At 64.1% G+C, this 21,021-nt stretch overlaps 1 protein-coding gene across 1 annotated transcript in view; it reads left to right on the top strand.

Moving 5' to 3' along the window:
• CDH4 (cadherin 4) overlaps positions 1-21,021 on the top strand; it is a 502,292-nt gene that overhangs the window by 455,788 nt on the left and 25,483 nt on the right. The window contains exons 7-8 of the mRNA XM_032350165.1: positions 4,230-4,402; positions 19,235-19,372. Coding sequence (XP_032206056.1) covers positions 4,230-4,402; positions 19,235-19,372 — 311 coding nt within the window. The remainder of the gene's footprint in view (positions 1-4,229; positions 4,403-19,234; positions 19,373-21,021) is intronic.

Genomic DNA, 21,021 nt, shown 5'->3' with positions numbered 1-21,021 from the left:
CCTTTAGGAGGGTTACAAGGTCATGGCCATCAGCCACTGCCGGTCAGGGCCCTAGCTCTAGGGCTGGGCATGGGGTTCATCCCCCAAACCCCAGCACGGAAGGGTGCAGAGGAGGCCGCAGAGACTACCGCAGGCTGTGAGGACCGCCGGGCCTTGGGGAAGAGAACAAACACCGTCACCCAAGCCGGAACAGGAGTCTGAACAGGAAACCGTCGTGTGTCGGGGCAGACAGCGGCAAAGGAACCCACAGCTCAGGGCCCCGGGCAGGGTGCAACCCAGGTTAGAACCTGGCCCCAGGTCAGCACACACAAGTGAGGTCTGACCACGTGCAGACAGGAAGGGAGGCCGCCCCTCCCCGAAGGCCCTCCAGGCTCTCAGAAAGGAATTCCTCCTGCATCTTCCCCTCTCCGCTGGCCCCAGCTCTGCCCTGGGACCCTGAAAGCTCGGATTTCGTCTCTGCTGTTCCACAGACCTGGTCCCTTTCCCACGCACGGCAGGGAGCCCCAGTGACACGCGTTGGCCCCTTGACCACGGAATGGTGGCACAGCCGGTCTTTCAGAATCGCTCCTTCTTGGGAGAAACCGAGTCGTGATGTAGGCTCTAAACACAAACCACGTCTTCTGTTTCTCAGTTGCCTTTTTTCTTAGTTTCCTTTTTTTTTTTTTTTTTTTTTTTTACTTTCTGATAATCAAGTGAGAGCCTTTGAAGGACCCATGGAGGATACAGAGAGAATCCCACAGGGACACCACAGCGCCCGCGAGGGCCCGCCCGCCACACGCCCTCTGGCCTCCCCTCCTTGGCATAAGCGCGTTGTTGCTCTAGAGGCTGGGGTCACGCGGAACTGTCTAGAGGCCCCGTTCTCTTCCAGCGAGTCGCACATCTGTCATGAACATTTCAAATACCGTTAACTGTCCTTCTACAACATTTTAATGGCTTCACGCTAGTCCGTGATCGCGAGGTTATGATAGCGTCATAATTTATTTAAGCAACACCCGCTGTCCTGTGGTTAATATCGTCTACTTACCGATTGTGCCCGTGGCTTGTCCACACCACCAGATGGGGGCCTCCCGGGTCAGGGGGTTTCCACGTGAGGCTCGTATTGGAGATCGCTAGAGGCGCGCACGCCAAGTGCAGCCGAAGCAGAGCCCCCACAGCCTTCGGTCCCCTGACAGTGACGCGGACGAGAGCAAAGCCCACCCCAGGAGCTCTGCTTCTCCAGAGCCGGGTAAGGGCATCGAGTGGGAAAGGGCTGCGGGCTTGGCCCAGTGGCAGGTGGGCATCCCGAGTCACTGGCTGGAGGCACACTTCTCTGGCCGGTCCTGAGTCGAAGCCGGGATGAAAACTGGGGAAGCTCTCAGCTACTGATCAAGTCCCCACAGTTCTGGGCTAATGGTTGTGGGATGACTGTTTGGCTTCCTGGATTGTTACTAGAGATAGAGGGTCTGACTTCCTCCAGGCCTGACCTGCAGGGAGCTGCCACCTCCCCCGCTGGTTCCTGGAGGCGGTGGGCGGCCCCCGGGCTGGTTCCCGCAGGCGGTGGGATAGAGTTCTGTCTGCGCCCAGGTTGGCTGCCGGGAGGTGTGTGTTCCGTCTCTCAGTCACGTCTTGGCAGAACCACAGCACAATATCCCAGCCAGGATGTTGGGGTTGACGAAATCAAGATACAGAATGTTCCATCCCGGGGAGGGGGGGCCCTCATGCCGGGATTTAACAGTCACACCCACCCGCGCACCAGGGACTTTGTTCATCTGCTTTGCACGCGGACGTGCGATGCTGAACATGGTGCTTGGCCCGCGGTAGATATTTAATAAATATCTGTGGAGGATTTGGGGCTTTGCTCTCAGGATCCGAGCCAGCACGGTGGCTGGGGGCACAGACCAATCCTCTGTCGCACGTCGGTGATTCTCCCACAGGATGAATTCCTAGAGGCGGATTTGTCAGGTGGACACGCGTTCAAGGCATTTGGGTCTAGACGGCGAACCACCCCGAAGCAGAGGCCGTGAGCTGCTTGGACGCTGTGGGGGGCGGGGGTGCCCCTTCCCGTATTTCCCTGCCGGTCTCCAGCGTTGTTATTTTTAGAGTGTTTGCCTTTCTGGAACGTGAAAATGCCTGACTTTCATTTCTTGGATCAGTAATAAAGTTGTTGTTGTTGTTTCAAAGAGAAGGAGCCAGACGTGTGTCCGCGGTAAAATCTTGAGAATCAGGCTCCGCGGCGGGAGCCTGAGCCGAGCGGCCACGGCCGGTGCGTCGGGCGGGGGGGTCCCCGCCGGCTTTTCCGCCGTTGTACCTGCTGATAGTTTCCCGTGACAACGCGCCGGTCTCCACGGGTGTGTTTCATTTCTGCAATCAGAAAAGAATTTCTGGAAGTCTCTAGTTTGGTTTTTTAAAAGCAGACTCCTGAAGGCAGCAAACAAGCTGGATGCCTGCACGTAAGGCGATGTTGGGACGAGCCCAAAACTGAACGACCAGCCTTGCTGCCGGACATTCAGACCCGAGTCCTGCACACCGAGGACCCAAGGGTGTCTGGAGGGACGCAGGCTGACTGGGCGGGCTCTGGAGACCAAGAGCCTCGGCCACATCCAGCCTGCACACACTCTGCCTCCAGAACTTGCTCTTCGAAGGCCCCAAATTTGATGCTGAGCCTGAGATTCTAAAGCTTTGGGAATACTCCCCCACCCTGAAACTGATTCCCCGGTTTGCCAGTCAGGGACTGTGTTGGGAGCAGGGACCTCATCAAGGAGCTCATGAGGAAGCTGAGGCCCAGCTGAAATGGGGTTTCTGGGTGCGTACAGCCCCTCCTCCTCCCCATCCCCTCCCCCATCCCCTCCCCCATCCCCTTCTCAGGCCTGGAGGCCGAGCTGTACAGTTGAAACCTGAAGCCCAGTTCAGCCCAAGCTTCAGACAGCAGCTCCCAAGAAAGGATTGCATCAGGGCAGGTGTCCACACTCCCCACACCCCCGCAGGGCCCCGGAAAGCACGTTGCTCTGGAGCTGGGAACTGAGCTAAAAACACTTGCTCAGCACAAGGACCTCCAGGCCCAAGACTCCAGTGGATCAGGGCAGAGTCAGAACACTGGGTTGCAAGTGACAAAAACTCAAACTAAAACGGCATAAGGTGCAAAGGGAGGTCATGGGCTCGATTATACAAAAAGTCTATAGGGTACCTTCCCCCTAGTTTTGCCATTGGCCTAAAACTGTTCTTTAAAAAAAAAGTCTGCTTATTTAAAAATCTTTAGGTAATAGCTTCAGGTGCAGCTTGATCCAGGGGCTTCCTAGGGAGAAGTTGTCACCGGAGTCCCTCTTGAGGCTCTGAGACGGCCCTGTCCTTCAGCCCTTTCATTTGTGGCCAGAAAGTGACCATCGTCCCCAACCTCACTCACTGACCCTGGCAGACCCAATGGCAGGCACAGCATGTTGGAGTCCCAGAAATCCCAGCAAACGTGGTTATTGCTGACTGTGATGGATAAGGTGCCTGTAGCTAAACCGATCACTGTGGCCAGGGGGAGGATGTGCTGACCCAACCAGGGCCTCACAAGGCAGGAAAGGGACACCACGGGACCTGCAGGTGCCGCCCTCAGAGGGTGGGGCTGTGCTAGTGCCACCACAGAGCCCAGCCCTGCGCATGGTCGGGAAACAGACACTGAGCTGTGGGGCGGCTCTGGAGCGCAGACAGCCACGTGTCCCACAGGCACCCCTGCACGTAGGCTACCCACCCCCGCATTGCGCACAGCCTCCCCTGCGGGGACTCCTGTCAGCTCCTTTTCTGCACGTCCCTCAAGCACGTACTCCCCGCCTTCCAGAGAGCCGCCCCATGCCCGACCCTGCTCCTTCCCCAGGAGCCTCCGCGCCCCTGCCGCACCACAGCCCACGTGCGCTCCGCGGAGCCCCGGCAAACCCTGACAGCCGGGTCTTGAGCCGTGTGGCTCGGGGGAGAGGGCGCCGCGTTCGCAGTTGGAAAAGCTGATCCCGCGGCCAGCGGCGCTCTTCCCTCCTCTCTGGGCCAGTCCCGATGCTCTGGACCTTGAGCTCTGGAAGGTTCCCCTTGGGGAAGTAGGGGCGGCGGGTTTGCTTTCTCGCCCCTCCTCCAACAATGTGGGCTGTGGGAAGGGTGCGCAGTGACCCCATCCCCTGAGAGACCCGGATGGGCTGGCGAGGTCCGCCCCCGGGTGTGCGCGGAGGCGACGGTAGACACAGCAGATGCTCCCATCTGAGATGCATTCTCTGTTCCAGGCACCTATGTGATGACCGTCACGGCCAATGACGCAGACGACAGCACCACAGCCAACGGGATGGTGCGGTACCGCATCGTGACCCAGACCCCGCAGAGCCCGTCCCAGAACATGTTCACCATCAACAGCGAGACAGGGGACATTGTGACCGTGGCAGCTGGCCTGGACCGAGAGGTAAGGGGGGGCCTTGTGGGGGCCGGGGGAGGGTGGCCTGGCCCCTGCAGCCTATGTGAGAGACGCTGACCCCAGCCCAGGCCGGGTCCCCCGGAGGCCTGTCTCCTGCAGCGCCTGGCCCTGGGAAAAGAGCTTAACAAAGCCGTTCCTAAGCGTTCGGCGCAGCCCTTTGAGCGAATCCAGGAGCAGGTCCTGCACACGGTTTCCCAGCAGGCGCGGCTGGCGTGAGTGGGGCCGAGGTCCGACCCTTGTGCTGTTCAGGAGGCGACCACAGCGGGGTCCTGGGTTTGGGGGCCGTTAGCGACTGTCTGGGAGCGCGAGGACACACCCTTGCCTGGAACACCCGTCCTGCGTCCGACGCTGGTGTTCCCGCCCTGATGACACAGGACACACAGACGGGCGGCACTTTCCACTCGGGCCAGGAACTGTCAGAGCCAAAGTGACTTATCTGGTGCCATGGACAAGGGCTTCCCAGCTTCACCGGCACCTGTGTTGTACCCCCTTCCCTCACCCCATCCGTGTGGACCCCAGTGTCCACCCCACCCAGCGCCAGACCCTCAGGAGAAGGCAGGGTGAGGAGGCTTTGCTGCGGCGGCGGCCGGAGAGGCGTTTGCCCACCGAGTGCAGGGCCGTGCCCAGGCACCGGGCCACATGTTCCCATCTGGGTCAATGACACTGTCCTAGTCACCTGCCTCCGGGACCCCCAGCAAGGTCAGCAGCAGCTCCGGTGAAGGCCCCCGGAGGGCGGCTCTGAGCACTCTCACTTCCCAGAGGAGTGTCATCTCTCCTGCCTCTGTGCCTCCGTGGCGGCCTCCTGCCTGCGTGGTGACCAGAGGCCGGTCTGCTCTAAATACTGCATGAGTCAGTTTACCCTTCAAAGTACTTGACTCCTCCCAGCACTGGGAGGAGACCCTGGCTGAGCTCGGAGCAAACAAGTTGTACTTCTCACTCCCCTGCTGGGGGCTCGTTTGCAGAGCCTGTACCAGCTGCTCCCCTGCTCGGGGTTCGTTTGCAGAGCCTTTGGCCACACTCATCTTGATGCCCTTCTGCTTCCCCTCCCCAGAAGCATTGTAGGACTTAGCACCTGGGTCTGGGCGACCTCACCTTGATCCAGGGGCCCAGAGCCGGGACCTTGCTGAGTGTGGGTTTCCAGAGCCCAGCTGCGGCAAGCTGTCACTCCCCAGATTGATTCCCCACACCCGGTGATCCTGGCAGGTTTGGAGATGGGGGCACCAAACACTTCGAATGTAGACCTCACCCCTGACAAAGCTGCCCCCATCTGCACCTTCCAGATAAATGCCAGGGGGTAGCATGGGAAGTACCACCCCCGCCACCAGCCCAACCCTGTGAAGGCAGGAGGTGCTCTTCTTGGCGTTCCTCAATTGTAGGGGCAGTGGGCGGCGGGTCCGGGGGCAGAAGCGTCACACGAGAGAGAATTTATGCAACCTCGTGGCTCAGCACACTGCAGGGTGACCCTCGCCAGCAGCCTGGTCATGAACACATTAGGGGGACACCAGAACCCCAGCCTCGGTGCCCTCTGAGAAATGGGTACAGAGATGCCAGCGTGGAGGGCTCAGCAGAGGGGAGGCATGGGCCCTGGTGGTGGGTGAGGACTGGTGGGGAGGCTCGCCGGGCGGCTCCAGATCAACGGGGTCAGACATATTCTTGGCCCAGTGTTGGTGGAGATGTGCAAGAGGGAGGGGACAGGAACTCGGGCTCCGTGGGTGGCTGGGGGACCTCCCAGGGGCCAGGGTAAGCGCCTGCCCCGGCCAGACCAGGCCCTGCAGTCGGGGACTGGACCAGGGACTGCTCCGCCAGCTCCCAGAAGGCTGCTGCCATCAGCTGGGGCGGTGGGCCGCAGCCTATGACGGGCGCCGCGCGGGAGGCCGTCAGAGAGGTCCGAACAGGAACAAACACGCCGCCTCCTCCTTCCTTGTTTAGCAAATTCCGACAAAGGTGCTGAGTGAGGCGCAGGCGACCAAGAGCTGGGGAGACGGGCCGCTCCCCGCCGAGGCCGCGGGGGCTGAGGGTGGGAGCAGAACCGAAATGAAGGTGCTGCAGGTGGCACAGGGGCTTGCCCGCACAAAGTCATATGCTGATGAGATGCTCTCACAATGGAGAAATCAGGGGAGTCTTCTCAGAGGAGGTGACCTTGCTCTGAACCTTGGGGGCTGGTAGAACTGGTCCTATTTGTTGCCCTTTGGGAGGAATGACTGGCACCCACTTCTCCCGAGGGACGGGCAGCACACATGCAACTTGTCACAAGCAGTCACAGACGCCGCTCAGCAGGGTCCTTCCTTCGGTCAAAAACCTCGGCCCGCCTGGCTGGCTCAGGCCGTTGGGCATCTGACTTTGTCTCAGGTCATGACTCACGGGTCCTGGCATCGAGCCCCACGGCTGGCCCCACACTCAGCAGGGAGTCCGCTTGCACCTCTCCCTCTTCCCACTCCAACCTCTGCCTCCGGGCCACACGTCTTCTCTGGGTGTCTCTCTGCGTCCCCTCTTCTTATGGGGACACCAGTCATGGGACTTAGGGTTCATCCTAGTCCAACGTGACTTCACCTTAACTCACAAAGACCCTATTTCCAAATCAGGTCACATTCTGAGGTCCAGGAGGACATGAATTTGGGGGAGACACTAGAGGCCTGACCCGCCTGTCTTGGGGTTCCTAATTGTAATGGGCGTCTTCGAACTCAGGGATGATGAGGAGGCGGCCTTGCGAGAACAGGGTCTGGGTAGCCCCCTGCCACGCACAGTCATTTAAACTTCAGGCTTTACCATTACATAGAATCGGTCCTCACCTCTGCCAGCCACGTGTTAGGTGCCCCGCAGCCTGGGCAGCGTCCCAGGACCCACCCTTGGTGGCCCTATGTCCGTGGGCCCTCTGCTCCGTGTTCCCATGGGGCTGCCGGCCTCATGGAGCCCCCAGAGACACAGATGCTCATGAGCTCGCCTGAACTGTGACAAGAGGCTAAAGGAGGGGCAGTCCTCCCCTTGGGGTTCCCGGGGTACACCGCGGTCCTCAGCCTTCGGCAGGTGGCAGACGTGCGGGGCGCAGGGGAGGGGGAGTCGGGCTCTCTTGCCAGCCCGGACCTAAGAGCTCCAGGCCCCACCATCTCCACCAGGCTTCAGTGCTGGTGACCCCGCGCGCCCCCGGCCCCCGACTCCGGCCCCAGCAAAGCCTCGCCCTCCACCGAGGGCTTCTGTTCCGTATTTCACGAGCTCGGACTTCAGGTGCGGGAGACAGAGGGGCGGGCGGGGTCCATCCGGCTCAGCTCTCACCTGCTCTGTCCGACGCCATACACCTCCCCCCACCGCAGGACCGGCTCGGAGCTAAGAGGCGTTTTCGGAGCCTCTGTCCGGACGACCCGTCTGGCTGCAGAAGGAGGCAAGGCCTCCCAACCATCAGAAAGCTCGGAGACGCTGCTGGCTCTTAGCCGCAGAGGCCGGGCTCTGGAGGGCAGGCTTCCGTTCCCTTCGGACTCGCTCGGCTGCGCAGGGAGGGGCGGTAGGGGCCTGCCTGGTTTTCGTTTGTTCATGAAGGAGCAGGCGGCTTCAGGCCACGGACTGACCTCCTGCCGCCCGAGTCTCGGCCCCTCCTTACCCAGCATGAGGCCTTCCGTGGCCTCCTTTCTCACTTGCGACAAAATCCAGAGTCTTCCCCTCGGCCCCAGAGCCCAGCTCCGTCTCGCGGTTTGCTCAGCCCAGCTCTGTCCACGCGGGTCCCGCGCAGCCACACATGGCCTGTATCGGGACCCGGCAGCCTTGTCCTTCAGCACGAAGCCAAGTCCTCCGTCCTCCCTTGACCTCCTCCTTCAGCCCCGAGAACGGACTGTGGAGATCTGAAGCCACGCACTTTCTCAGGGGACTGATGGGTGCAGAATCCCCCAGAAGAGCTACGTGGTTCCCTCCCGCCTTGAGCGGGGAGAGCCCACCCACCTCAGTCGAGACAGCCCCCCGGCCCGGGCCCCTCCCGTCCTGTCTGAGCCCCCGCGCCACCGTGTACCCCGTATGCCCCACCCTCGCTCCCCACGCCTGGCCGCAGGTCCTGTGACCCTGACGTAGGACGGGCCCGCAAGCACTCCACGGTCCAGCCTCTGCCCTGCGTTCTCGGGAACTTCTGGAATGCACCAAGCTGCCCGCTGCTCAGGCCTGGATAGCGTGCAGGCCCCACTGCGGGTCTGCCGCCTCCTCTGCCTCTCAGCCCCGTCCCACCCAGGGGCCTGGGCCTCTCCTTCGGGCCAGCTGCCTCAGGGTCTGCTCAGCGGCCAAGGGCCCCTTGCCAGCTGCCCCTCCCCGCCTCCCTCCCAGAGCAGATGGTCTCCGAATCTTAAACGAGTCAAGTGAAATAATTAGACACAAGCTGTCTGCGCTAATTAGCACGTCCGCAGACCACAGGTTGTGATTGTCCGGAGACAGCTGGTGGACACTCCCTGCCGCTGCCGGCACAGCCTTGTGTGCGCACCAGGCCGGCATGGACCCCAGCTGGGGAAGCGAAGGTCCCTAGAAAGAAGAAGCGGCAGGGGGTCTGCAGGAGGGAGCCAGCGCCGGAGACACGCCAGGCACCCTAGCACCTTGCGCCTATGCCGCCTGCAGCTCCCACCCAGCTTCCCGCTCCTCCAGTGCGGAGGACCGGCCCACCCCTCCACTGCCTCCTTGGGCCTCTCTCCTGTCCCCAGGTGCTTGAGGCCCCAGTTCTTCCTGTCTTACCAAACATCACCCTCCGGGAGGCCTCTGTGGTCACTCTGCTCGCGGCCCGTGCCCTCCTCCTCCCTGAACCAGGCCGGTTCTTTTCCCCCGCTCAGAGGAGACCGCACGTGAGCTCACTGGCTCCTTTACTGCGAGTTCCCCTCCCGACACAAGCTCTGGAGGGCAGGCCCAATCTGTTCAGGCACCACTGACTGCCCAGTGCTCGGCTGGGTGCCTGAGGCACTGGAGCGGCTCAAGAAATGTGTGGAGATATCAGAGGGGTGGGCATGACAAGGGCAGGACCGGCAGACGGGCAGACCCAGGGACAGGGAAACAGCTGTGACCCCTGCCACCTTGAGCTCGAAGAGATCAATATTTGCTTTGACTTTTGCTTCACAGCTACCGAGCCCTCCAACCTAGGTGTCCTCACTCTTCGGGGACTTTTATACTAGATTGCCACAGTCCATGAAAGATCATACCCAAAATTTTATACTAAAGTGTGAATGGCTGATAGAGGCAGGACAAGATGGCTTGCTGTCCCACAGGCGGGTGGACCCTCAGGCCACTGGGCCCAGGCACCGGGGCTCCAGCCCTGCAGAAAGGTCATGTTTCCCCACGAGACACCTGCACAAGTCTGCACATTTCCCCTCGTCTCCCTGTGAGAACACGGATCCCCGCGACCCGGGGAACAGTAGCATCCTGGGGGAGAAACACTGCAGATGACCTTGGAGACAGCATCTGGGTGGCAGAGCGAGCTGTCTTGACAAAGCCAAAATCCACAAACAGAATTGCCACCGTGTCTAATTAGGCAGAGCTGTGTAGACAGAGCATTCTCACATGACTAACATGTCAGGAGAGGCCTCCTTAAGGTTGGGGGCGGGGGGCTCTGGTGTCTCCTGTGTGCCCAGTCAGAGATGCCCTGCCGCTGACCCGCTCCCCTGCACGCTCCCTGCACGTCCCCCATTACAGTGGGTTAGAGCGACCAACCCCGCGAGGACAGCTTTCCGCTCCTGCCCCCGTGGCTGTGCCACGGGTGTCTCAGATCCGCCACTGCCTACCCTGGCAGAGATCCCTGGGTCACTGGGCACCCCACCACAGGCTCCCTGTCCCCACGCGCTGACCCTCGCCAGTCTGCTTCCTCGACTTGAAATGTGTCCTGACACAAGTGGGACGAGTGTCTCGTGGCCTCGCGGGGTTTTAGGAGCAAGAGCAGGACCGTCCTGTCATCCTGGAGACCCTCCAGCAGAGTAGGTTTCGCCCACGGCGCCCCAGGAAGCACCAGCGCGACGCCCCTCGCGGCCACTGGCATGGACCGGGGGTGCGGCCGTCCCCCTGCTCGGCTTCAGGCGCCGGACACACGGACACACGGAAACCCTGACCCCCGGGGGAGGCCGGCGGCAGCGGGCGGTCCGCGCTGGCTTTCAGGGCTGCTCCGGAGCCCCGTGCGAGCTCCCAGCGCCGGCCTAGTCGGCGGGGTCGGGGACGGTGGACACCCCGGAAAGGGCAGCAGAGCAGACAGGAAGGGACGAGCCCTGCCCGGCCTCTGTGCTCCTGGGTCGCACGCGGGGGCGGCCAGCGGAGGGGCGCGGGCGGCGGGGCCCCAACACGCACACGGGGCGGGCGCCCCGCTCGATCCCCAGACGCCAGACAGGACGGCAGAGCCCCCCGCGAGCCCGAGCCCACGCGGTGGCCTCTTCCCACGAGAACAGCTGGAGCGCCCTCTTGTCGCGGCCGCGCGCGGCGGGGGACACGGACCGCACCACGAGGAAAACAGCAGCCCCGCCCCCAGAGCTCCGCCCTCTGGAGCTCCGCCCCGAGCTCCGCCCCAGAGCACCGCCCACTCCCCGCCCCCAGAGCTCCGCCCCCTGGGACTCCGCCCCGAGCTCCGCCCCAGAGCACCGCCCACTCCCCGCCCCCAGAGCTCCGCCCCCTGGAACTCCGCCCCAGAGCGCCGCCCACGCCCCGCCCCTCGATCGCCGCCCCCTGGAACTCCGGGGGTTGCACAGGTTGGTCCTGCGTGCACAGGCCGGGGCTCCGTTCCCCGCGTTACACGCGAGCCGTGCTGACGGACACCGCACCCTCAATGTGGGAAACACCCTTCTCCCGCAGCGCTGCCCGGGCCTCCCGGTTATCTGTGCTTGGCATCGGCCGGACCCTCTCCTGGCCTCTGCTCCGCCCCTACATCTGTCCTCACTCAACAGCCCGGCCTGTCCACGCAGAGATCTGACCCTCCGTCTTCTCAAACCCTCCCGTGGCTTCCTGTGTCCCCCGCAGTGACGTCCAACGGTAGCTTCTGCTCCTTCTCCACCCTCTGGCTCACCCTACCCTGCTCACTGGCCTACCTTCCCTGCCACACAAGAGTGCCTGCCCCAGGGCCTTTGCACCGGATGTTCCCTCTGCAGAAAACATACCCCTGCTGGATACCCACCAGCTTGCTAATCAAGCATCTCCTTAGCAGAGAAGCCTTGTCTGGCCAGCTTGTATCAACCAGCAGCCCTCACACCCCCAGGCCCTCCGCCCCTCTCCCGCCTCCCTTACCTACACAGCCCTTGATGGGACAGGTATTGTTTATTTATTGGCTGTCTCCTCCCCTAGAGCCGTGCTTCTCCACCAGGGTGATTCCCTCCCCACCGCAGGGACACTGGATGTCTGGGGACAGTTTCGGTTGCCTCAACTTGGGGGAGATGCCACAGTGCCCAGGACAGCCCCACCCAGAGAACGATCCAGCCCCACAGATCGCTTGGCTTCCAGAACTAGGGCACATGGCTGCTCGTTGGGCAGGTGTGAGGTGTGTGTGCTGGCCATGCCTGTCCCAGCCCTGGGCAGCGCAGATGCTATGTCTGTGGGTGGCCGGGAGGGGCCCCGAGGAGGAGGCACGCCAGGATTCAGGGGCCAAGGCAGCCCCATCTCCCTGGACAGGACACCCGTTCTCATTCTTCCCAGAGTCTCCAACCCCTCGATCCCCAGTGACCATTCCTGAGAGCTCATCTCTTATCTGGCCCAGCAGAGGAAGGGGGAGATAGGCCAGGGGGGTGGGCGCCAAGCAGCCCGCTCACCCAGCACTGCAGATCAGCACCCAGAGCCCTTCCCGCCTCACTCCCCACGCCGACCGCGAGGGAGGACGCCATCCCTGCCGTGCTGGCGTTTCCTCGATTCACCCAGGTCTGCTGGTTCATGCAGCAGAAAGCAAACCCGGTGGCGGGGGACGAGGAGACGGGCGTGCACTGAGGCTTGTCGGGGGCACCGCAGCATCACGCAGCCCCGGGCGGGGCAGGCGTCCTCAGGCACCCCGAGTGTGCGGAGAGCAGTGAGGCACCGCTCCACCTGCTTCCAGGGCCGTTTCATCCCCCCAAAATGACTGTCCCCACTGGCAGGCACTCCCGCCTCCCAGTCCCCGGCCCCCGGCGACCACTATTCCACCATCTCGATGGACAGGCCAGTGACGGACGTTTCATGTCGGGGGGCCCGGGGGACTGTGGCTTTGTGTCTACTCCCTCAGCGCCGTGCCGTCGAGGTCCATCCACGGGGTAGTGCGTGTCCGGGCTCGTCCCTTCTCCTAGCGCGAACGGTGCGTGAGTGTCTACTTACCCGTGGCTGGACGCACAGCTGGAGTGTCCCCACCGGTGGCTGTGGTGACCGTGCGGCAGTGAGGCCTGGAACAAGCATTTGTCTGGACCTTGTCCAGCTCACTCGGGCCAGGGCCAGGCGCGGGGTCACTGGTCTCGCAGTGAGTGAGTGCTCAGGACCTATGGCTCGTTTGCCTCAGCGCCGCGCCCCCTCTTCCCACAGCAGCTGCCCCAGGCGCCCGCCTGCTGCCTCCCAGGGTCAGATCAGACACCCAGGTGCTGAGCGACAGGAGTTCTAAGTGCAGGACGGAGGCCCTGAGCTGACTCACTTCTCAGCTCCCGCAGTGACAGCAGTGACAGGCAGGAAAGCGGGAGGGGGCACGAGGCCCAGGGCAGGAGCCTCAGGACACTGGCATTGACCCAGCGAGGGGGAGAACCCCACCCTCAGTCAGGGAGGAGGGACCCGACAGGTTCTATGCATTGCATTGTGGACACCAGGCTCTCAGCCTCGGTCTACACCCACCTTCCAGCTGCCAGCCCGCTGCAGAGGACCCGCTGCCGATGCCCAGTGTGGGCAGGAAGACATGCTCCTAGCCGGGCAGGTGACACGGGCCCGGGAGCGGGGACACCATCCTCAGACGGGGTGGCAGCCCAGGCTCCACCAGCACGTGGGCGTCCAAGCCGCAGGGCCATGCGGGAAGCTTTGAAGCTTTTCTAGGGCAGGTCAGCCGGCTGCATTATTGATGGATGTTCTGAAAAATTTAAATGCTGAGCTATGGGGAGGAAGCGAAACCCCCAGGGACCACCACGTGCGGTTTTCTTCCCTTCTCTTGAACTTGAAAATGGGCAGATCGTGTTTTAATGAACTCATTGCGGCACTGCTGCTGAGCGGGCAGAGCAGGGCTTCCCCGGGGCGGCAGGTGGGCTGGCCGGAGGGGCAGCTGCACACCGGTGAGGGCGGCTGTCGCCAGCTGGCCTCCCGGGGGAGAGGCTCCAGAGGCCCAGGCTCGCCCCCTCTCCCCGCAGCCCCCTCCTTCCGGCTCCACTGCGGGCTGTTTCGGAGAGCAGAAGCCCGCTGCTTAATTCAGCCCGTGGAGAAGACCGCGGTGGGTCCAGAGCTGGGTCCGGGGTCATCTCTGTCCCAGGAGAGCCGGGCAGCAGGCTTCAGGGACTCCAGATGGCCAGGCCCCAAGCACACTGTCCAGCAGCCATGCCCCCGCAACAAGGCTCGGTTCAATTCACCACAAAGCAGGGAGGCCTGCACCCCTGCACCCCAGGAGCCGCTGGGAGGTAGAAGCGCCACAGCGAAGGTGGTCTGTGGGGTCACCACGGCGCTAAATCAGCACTGAACACTGTCCCGCGCTCCGTCGGGCCCCCAGCTGGGCCTCACGTAAATGAAATACGCCTTGGGCGGAGAAACAAGTTTAATCGATCCGTGGAACCTCTGAGTACACCGGACCCTCCTGCTAGGCCGTGGTGGGACGGTCACGTACAGGTACCTGCATCCAGGACTCCAGCAACCGGCCGCCTCCCTGTGCGTCCAGGACACCCGTGACCGGCCACTCCCTCAGGATCCGCACGCCACCCCAGAGGGGATTTGGTACAAGAGAGAAGGTGACCGTCCCAAAATCCAGGTGTCGGCAGGGCCGGTTCCGTGCAGAGGGTCGTCAGAAGCATGCCGCGCGCCCTCCGGCTCTGGGCAGGCCGGCACTCCTGGACACCAGGGCTTGTGTCCCCACCCCTCGCCTCTCTGCGCTCGCCTCAGCTGACCTCCGGCCAGAGCACCCGTCGTGGCCTCGGGGCCTGCCCTCCCCCGGGACGGCCTCCCCTTCCCTCTTTCTGCAGAGGCTCCTCTTCCATGTCCCAGGGCTCCCAAGGACCTGGGTTTGGGGGACACTGCCAGAGCCCGCACTCGGAGTGGGTCCCCTCGCCCTGTTGCTCACTGTCCCCAGAGGACAGCCCCTATGATCTCCGCTCCCGCTGGCTCAGGCACGACCCGGTCAGCGCACAGCGGCCTGGGCCGGACGGTGGGCTCTCATGCTGCGGACCCTCTGTGCTTTGTCCCCCATGACGCCCAGCAGAGCCCCCGGCACAAAGCTCAGACGGTGGCCATGACTGGTGAGTTCGTGCACAGAAGGCAGGCCCGCTCTGTCCCTCCGGCTCCTGGAGTGGCCAGAGCCTTTCACTCGGGGGCCAATAGCCATAGGGGCTGAGCTCTGTGGGTGCCCAGAAGAGGACTCTGGACCCCTCTGCCCTGCAGAGCCAACACGGACCCCATCCCAGGCCTCTGCCCCCGTCCTGCCTGCTGTGCTTTGTCCTCTGGCTGCTCTGGGGACCCCTCGCAGCCTGAGGGGGTGGGGTCAGCCTCAGGGGTGTCCCCAGTGTCCAGCCCCTCCTGCGCCCAGCTCCTGCAGTCCCCGAGATGGAACTGTTCACGCCACACCCTCCCCCACCTCACCGCTGTCCTCAAACCAGGCCAGTGCTTGACCCAGCTGGAAACAAGCTGAAGGTGCTTGTGGCCCAGAGCTATGCCCGTGGACGGTCACCCATGCCTGGAGGGAGCGGCCTTGTCCCCACGTCAGGTTCTAGACGGCAGAGAGCGTGGCGAACATCACGCACGGGGCTCTGGCGGCCCTGTCTGTGGGGCGGCAGCAGGCAGAGGACCCGCCACGCTGATGCTGAGAAGAAAAGCAGAGCCTCTGGGAAGACCAGGTGTGGGGTAGGGAAGGCAGGTCCGGGGGGGACCGGGTGTAGGAGGCGAGCAGGGGTGGTGTGGGTGGGTTGGTTTCCCACTGAGGAGGAGGAAAGGCCTGGCCGGTGGGAAGGGGCGGAGTTCGGGGCAGACGGAGTGGCCCTCAGCGGCCCTTGGGTGGGAACGTGTTGGAGAAGCAGCAGAGTTGGGGAGGGGAGGGGCTGGGGGGAGGGGGCAGAGTCGCTGCCGCTTCTGGAACTGGCAGGCCTCTGCTTCCGCCGGGAACGGAGCCAGGCCAGGCGTTAGCGGGGGAGCAGGGGAGCCGTTGGCTGTAACTGGACCAGCCAGGGGACCGGGCGGCCGATCAGCCTGTCATAGTGCTTGTCTCTGGGCCTCAGTTTCTCCTCTTTGTCGCGGGAGGTGACGGGGAGGCCCCTCCAGCCAAGACATTTACTGGCTCGCAGATGCCCTTTGAGGCCTGGGCCTAGTTACTCACGGGGAGACCTTCAAGCCACGCCCTTGTGTTTGGGACTGGTTCCTGTTAGGGCCGCGGACTGGCAGCTGCGCGAACCTCGTTTCTGGTGTGTGTATTGAAGCCCAGGAAAGCCTTCGGCGCAAGGGGTAGTTTGACGACAGAGCCTCGCGCAGGGCTCGGCCTGGGTCGGGGGGCCCCTGCGGGCCCACGGATGAGGATGGCCAGGCGTGGCCTGAGGTCACAACAGTACGGTGGTGGCCCCGGTGGGACCTCGGGTGTCGAGGTCCAGGGATCTGTCCTGTAGGGTGACCCCGGGGAGTGGGGTAGGCGTGGCTCCCACATCACCGGCCCCTGCAGGCATTGGGTCCCCCGAGAGCACAGGCGGGGACCTCCTGGAGCGCCCGCCGTGGGCTCAGCACAGAGCCCATCGGAGCCCGAGTCCCAGCCCCCGCAGGGCCGACGCAACAGGGCGCTGACAACACCTGGGGTGCACGCGGCCGCCGGCAGGGATGGCAGCAGGACACGGACACAGACAGGGGACGTCCACGTGCAGGAAGGACGCTGCTGAGCTTCTCGGCACCAGAGACAAAGTCGGCCACGGGAGGGAGAAGATGTGATTAAACAAGAGAACGTGGGGTGAGACGGGAAAACCACCTCCAAAGCCGGCTGCCCGCCGCCCCGTCTGAAAATCAGACTTGGTTCCGCTGTCCTTCCCGGGGAGGGCACGGCGGGGGCGGAGCCGCGGCCGGCGTCGAGCGCAGAGAGAACGAGGTTTCTGGGGCAGGACCGCTCGCCAAGGCCGGTGGCGACCTGGGGCTCGGATCCAGCGTGCCGCCGTCCGCAGCACGGGGGCGGTCCCCGGCACGACACGGCAGCGTCCCTAGAGGAGGCGGAGCTGACACGGGAGACAGGGAGCCGCTTCGAGGCCACGCCGGGAAGGCAGGGGCGTCATCTTCCCACCTCGGGCGGAGCACGGGTCAGGCCTGCTGCGTTTCTGAACGGCGCTGGGCCTGCGGGCGAGGGGGCGTCCCGCGCGGGCCGCTGTCGGGGGCAGCCCCGCTCTCCGTGCGCCGTCCACCCACATCCAGAGTCTCCGCCGTGTGGCTGTGTGGGCTCCCCTGGCTCCGTCTGTACTGTGTGAGCGACAGAGACCTGAGAGCGGGGGGTCCCGTGGGGAATCCCTGCCGCCGCCGCCGCCCCCTGCCCCCCAGGGCGCTGTGCGGCCCTGGGGTGATGGTGTCCCTCAGCAGTCCCGGCTGCGACATGAGGCTGTGTGCTGGGCCGGCTTCCCTCGGACACACGTTCCCGCTGCTCGCACCGCCCGGGTCCCGGGACCGGGTCCCGCATCAGGCTCCCTGCTCAGTGGGGAGCCTGCTTCTCCCTCTGCTGCTCTGCTGCCGCTCCCCTGCTTGTGCTCCGTCTCTCTCAAATAAATAAACCCTTAAAAGAAAAAAGAAAAAAAAAGAACCAGCTCTGAGCACTTGCAAGGGAAAGACTCGACCCCTTCCTGCGTCCCTCGCGCTGGGAGCAGATGAGAGGTTGTCGGCCGCGGGAGACAGAGCGGCTCACCTGACGCCCAGGACAGGTGGCTGGAAGGAGGGAGAGGCTGAGGCAGGACGGACGGATGGACGGACGGCGGGGGGGCGGGGCTGTGGGTGACGGTGGGGCGTGGGGGCGCGGGTCCGTGGAGGGTGGGCCAGTGGAGAGCCGGTTGGGCGGAGGGAGGCGCGGGTGGGGGCCGGAGGGGCGGTGACAGAGGCAGGAGGATGGGGAGAGATGAAGATTAATTTTTTGAGAGAAAACTTTTGCAACGGGACGCAGCACCAGGCAGAGAGCTGTTTCTATTATTTTTTTCATGTCTCCTTGCTTGCAAGTTCTACCATTTTCCCAAACGTCAGCTGTTGTGGACATTTGCTCAGTCCCCCTCACGAACAGGGCTGGAGGGCCTCCCATGGGCTGGACGGCAGGCCAGAGTCCCGTCCACGGCCCCCCATGGGTGGGGACCGCCCCGCCGCCCTCCGCTCGCGTCCGGCACCGGGGGCCTGCTGAGGGGCCCTGTCCCTGAGGGCGCTTCCCTACGACCCAGCCCCCAGCTAGTCGTCCCCTTGCAGGAGAGACCCAGGGGCCACGGAGAAGCGGAAATGACAGCCAGGGGGAGGCAGTGGGGGAGGCTGGGGCGGGAGCAGAGCCCCGCAAGCCCCCGCACACCCGGCCCGGTCGCGTGGGACTGTGGGCTCGACCGGTGAGCGGAGTCTAGGTGAGAAAGCGTGTGGCGCTCCTGAGCCCCGAGCCCCACCCCCACCCCGAGCCCAGCCAGACCGCCCGCCTGGCCCGGCCCCGTGCACCCTGTCACCTCCAGGCAGCACATCCCTGCTCTTCCGGAACCTGCCCTGCTTTCCCCAGCCCTGGCTCCCCGAAAAGTTCGTGGCGTCCCTGCCAAGCCTGCCCTCGAGCTGCCTGGCTGACGCTGCCTGGCGTCGGGGCCCAGGACGACACACATCTTCTGCAAAAGGGCCCCACGGTCCATGTCCCCGCTCTGCGGGCCATGTGGTCTCACCGCCACTCACCCATTGTGCAAAACCAGCACAGGGTGTAGATGAGTAGATGTGGTCCTGCACCAGCACAACTTTACTGCCAGAACTAAGCAGCGGCAGGTAGATGTGGCCCGTGGCCTTAATGAGCTGACCTGACCCGTCCTATACACGCGTCGGACCATGTGATTTCCCTCAAAGTGACTCCCAGCCACCCACAAATACCCAGAGGTCGTGTCAGGCCTGCGGGACCTCGCAGGCCGTCTCACCATTCCTCGGCCTGTGCGTTGTCACCGATGCTCACGTAGGAACGTTTAACGCACGTTCTCGGAGCACCTGCTCTGTGCTGGGCGTGGCCGTCGGCTCTGGGGACACGGGGTGAGTGGGGCAGTGGCGGTCTCCCAGAGCTCAGTTTGGGGAGGGACAGAGAGGATGATGAAGTGACAGCACGGGACCAGACAGTCAGAACTGCGGTGGGAGCCACAGCCACAGAGACCAGTCAGAGGGCAGGTGACGGGGGCCTGGCCCGTCTGCGGGAGCCTCCCTCTCTCCAAGTGTCCGTCCCTGGTTTTCCGAGCCCCAGGCCGCACGGTGCTCTCCGGGGACCCCCATTCTCCACCCTTCTGTCTTGGCACCAAACACCATCTGTACCTACCACAGCCGGGCCCTGAGGTGAAGGCGGCCAGGCTTCTCCGTGCAGCGCCGTTGCCCGCAGCCAGCGAAGGAGCAGGTCCTTGCACCAGGGCAGTGGCCGAGAGCGGCCAGGGGCCCGGTGTGCCCATCCCGCCCGCAGGGGCCCGGCCTCAGGGAGCGCGCTGAGGGAAAGGGGCAGCAGCCTGTAAACTGACGCGCCGTGTCCTCCCTTCCTGCCCCTTCCAGAAAGTCCAGCAGTATACCGTCATCGTCCAGGCCACGGACATGGAGGGGAACCTCAACTATGGCCTCTCGAACACGGCCACGGCCATCATCACCGTGACAGATGTGAACGACAACCCGCCAGAATTCACGGCGAGCACGGTGAGTAGTCGCGCGCCTGGGTAGCCGGTGCCGTCAGGGCCGCCGCCCTCCTCCCCGCGTCTGCCGGCAGGAACTTGACCGACAGCGGCGCGCCTGTGGCCCTGGGCAGCAGGAGGCTGACACGGAGCCCAGCCACCTCAGGAGTCCCCAGCAGGAGGGCGACCGGAGGAGCTGCCAAGGAGCTGGGCTCCGGGGGGGCGGCGGGCACGGGCTGTGATGTGGCCCCAGGAGGCCTGACGCGGAGCGACCGTTGCTGCCCTGAGAAGTGCCCAGGACCGCATGGGCTGGACACTCTGAATCCAGAGCCGAGCAGGGGTGTTGGGGCTCAGCCACGTTTGGAGCACACGTGCGGCTGTGTGCACCGTGGGACCTGCTGGTGGATGCCTGGGTGGGGCCTCGGCCGGGCACGGGCCGGTCCCTGCAGGAGGAGCGGGGCTGTGCTCCACAGCGCACCGCGCACAGAGGCGGAAGGGGCAGGGACCGGCGAGCTCCTCCCCACGGGCCTGGCCGGTGGGCCGTCGCTGAGCCCCACACCCGGCGGCTCCGGACCGAAGTGACCCAGGGCCCTTGGGGGACATCCAGTCTTGAGCATTCGGAGTCGCAGGGACACTGGGAGATTATGGCAGATCCGAGGGTCTCGGGATCGCCTCTCGGAGCCGCTGCGGGAGGGCCGAGGGGACGCGGGGGTGACAGCAAGGACAGTAACAGGCACAGCACAAGCCGCGCCGGGGAGCTCTCCCCTGCCGAGCTCTAGCCTCCCAACCTGGGCAGGGTCGGGGGAATGCCGAGACTCAGACAGGCCAAGTCACTGGCCCAAAGCCACCCCGCTAGCCTCTCAGTGGGAGCAGCTGGGATTGGACCCCAGAAGCCGCGCTGACTCTGCAGCAAGGAGCAGGGAAGGCGGTGGGGACAGAGGAGACCCCGCCTGCTCCCCGGAGCTCCCCAGAGCCGGTCACTGCCTGGAGGGCATCTCGGGAACCAGTCCTCCCCCCGATATCCGAGCATTCCCTCGTCCTGCTTCCCCATCACCCCACGCCCTGGGGTCTCCTGCCCCCATGTCAGAGTCCCCAGACCCCATCCCCCGCACCCACACCCGTGCTCCCCTACCTCCCGCACCCAGCCCTGGCTCGCGACCTCACCTGCGGGTGCACAGCACCATCTGGTGGACAGATGGCAGATCGCATGCAGGGGGAGCAGCGCAGCCCCAGCCCACCTGGCTGAGGGGACACGGCTTCTGCCTCCATCAGTCCTGGGCCAGTGGGCAGGAAAGGCTCAGGGCCAGTATCCTGGACATTTTGTACATGGTCGAAGCATCTCCCTAGGGACCTGGGAGAGTAATGATGCCTAGGTTCCAGGCCCCCAGCAGGGCCTCCCCCAAGCCTGTCCGTGCAGACCCGCTGTCCTTCCGTCCACCCTGCGCCTCGTTCTGTGATGAGGAGAACACACGGCTGTCTTTAGGACACACGACACCTGTGCTGGTGCCTGGGGGCAGCAGTGCAGGTGAGCACCCATGCAGGGGACCTCCCCCAGGTAACGTTGCAGTGGGGACTGGAGCCCGTCCTGAGCCGGGCTCTGGCATCAGCCCTGGCAGGTGGGGCAGGGGTGGGCACCTCAGATGTTCACCATCTGCTGAGTCTGGGATCTCCAAG

This window comes from Mustela erminea, chromosome 7 (assembly GCF_009829155.1).
Source record: "Mustela erminea isolate mMusErm1 chromosome 7, mMusErm1.Pri, whole genome shotgun sequence".
In the NCBI taxonomy this organism is placed as follows: Eukaryota; Metazoa; Chordata; class Mammalia; order Carnivora; family Mustelidae; genus Mustela; species Mustela erminea.
This window is presented reverse-complemented; position numbering and strand designations above follow the sequence as displayed.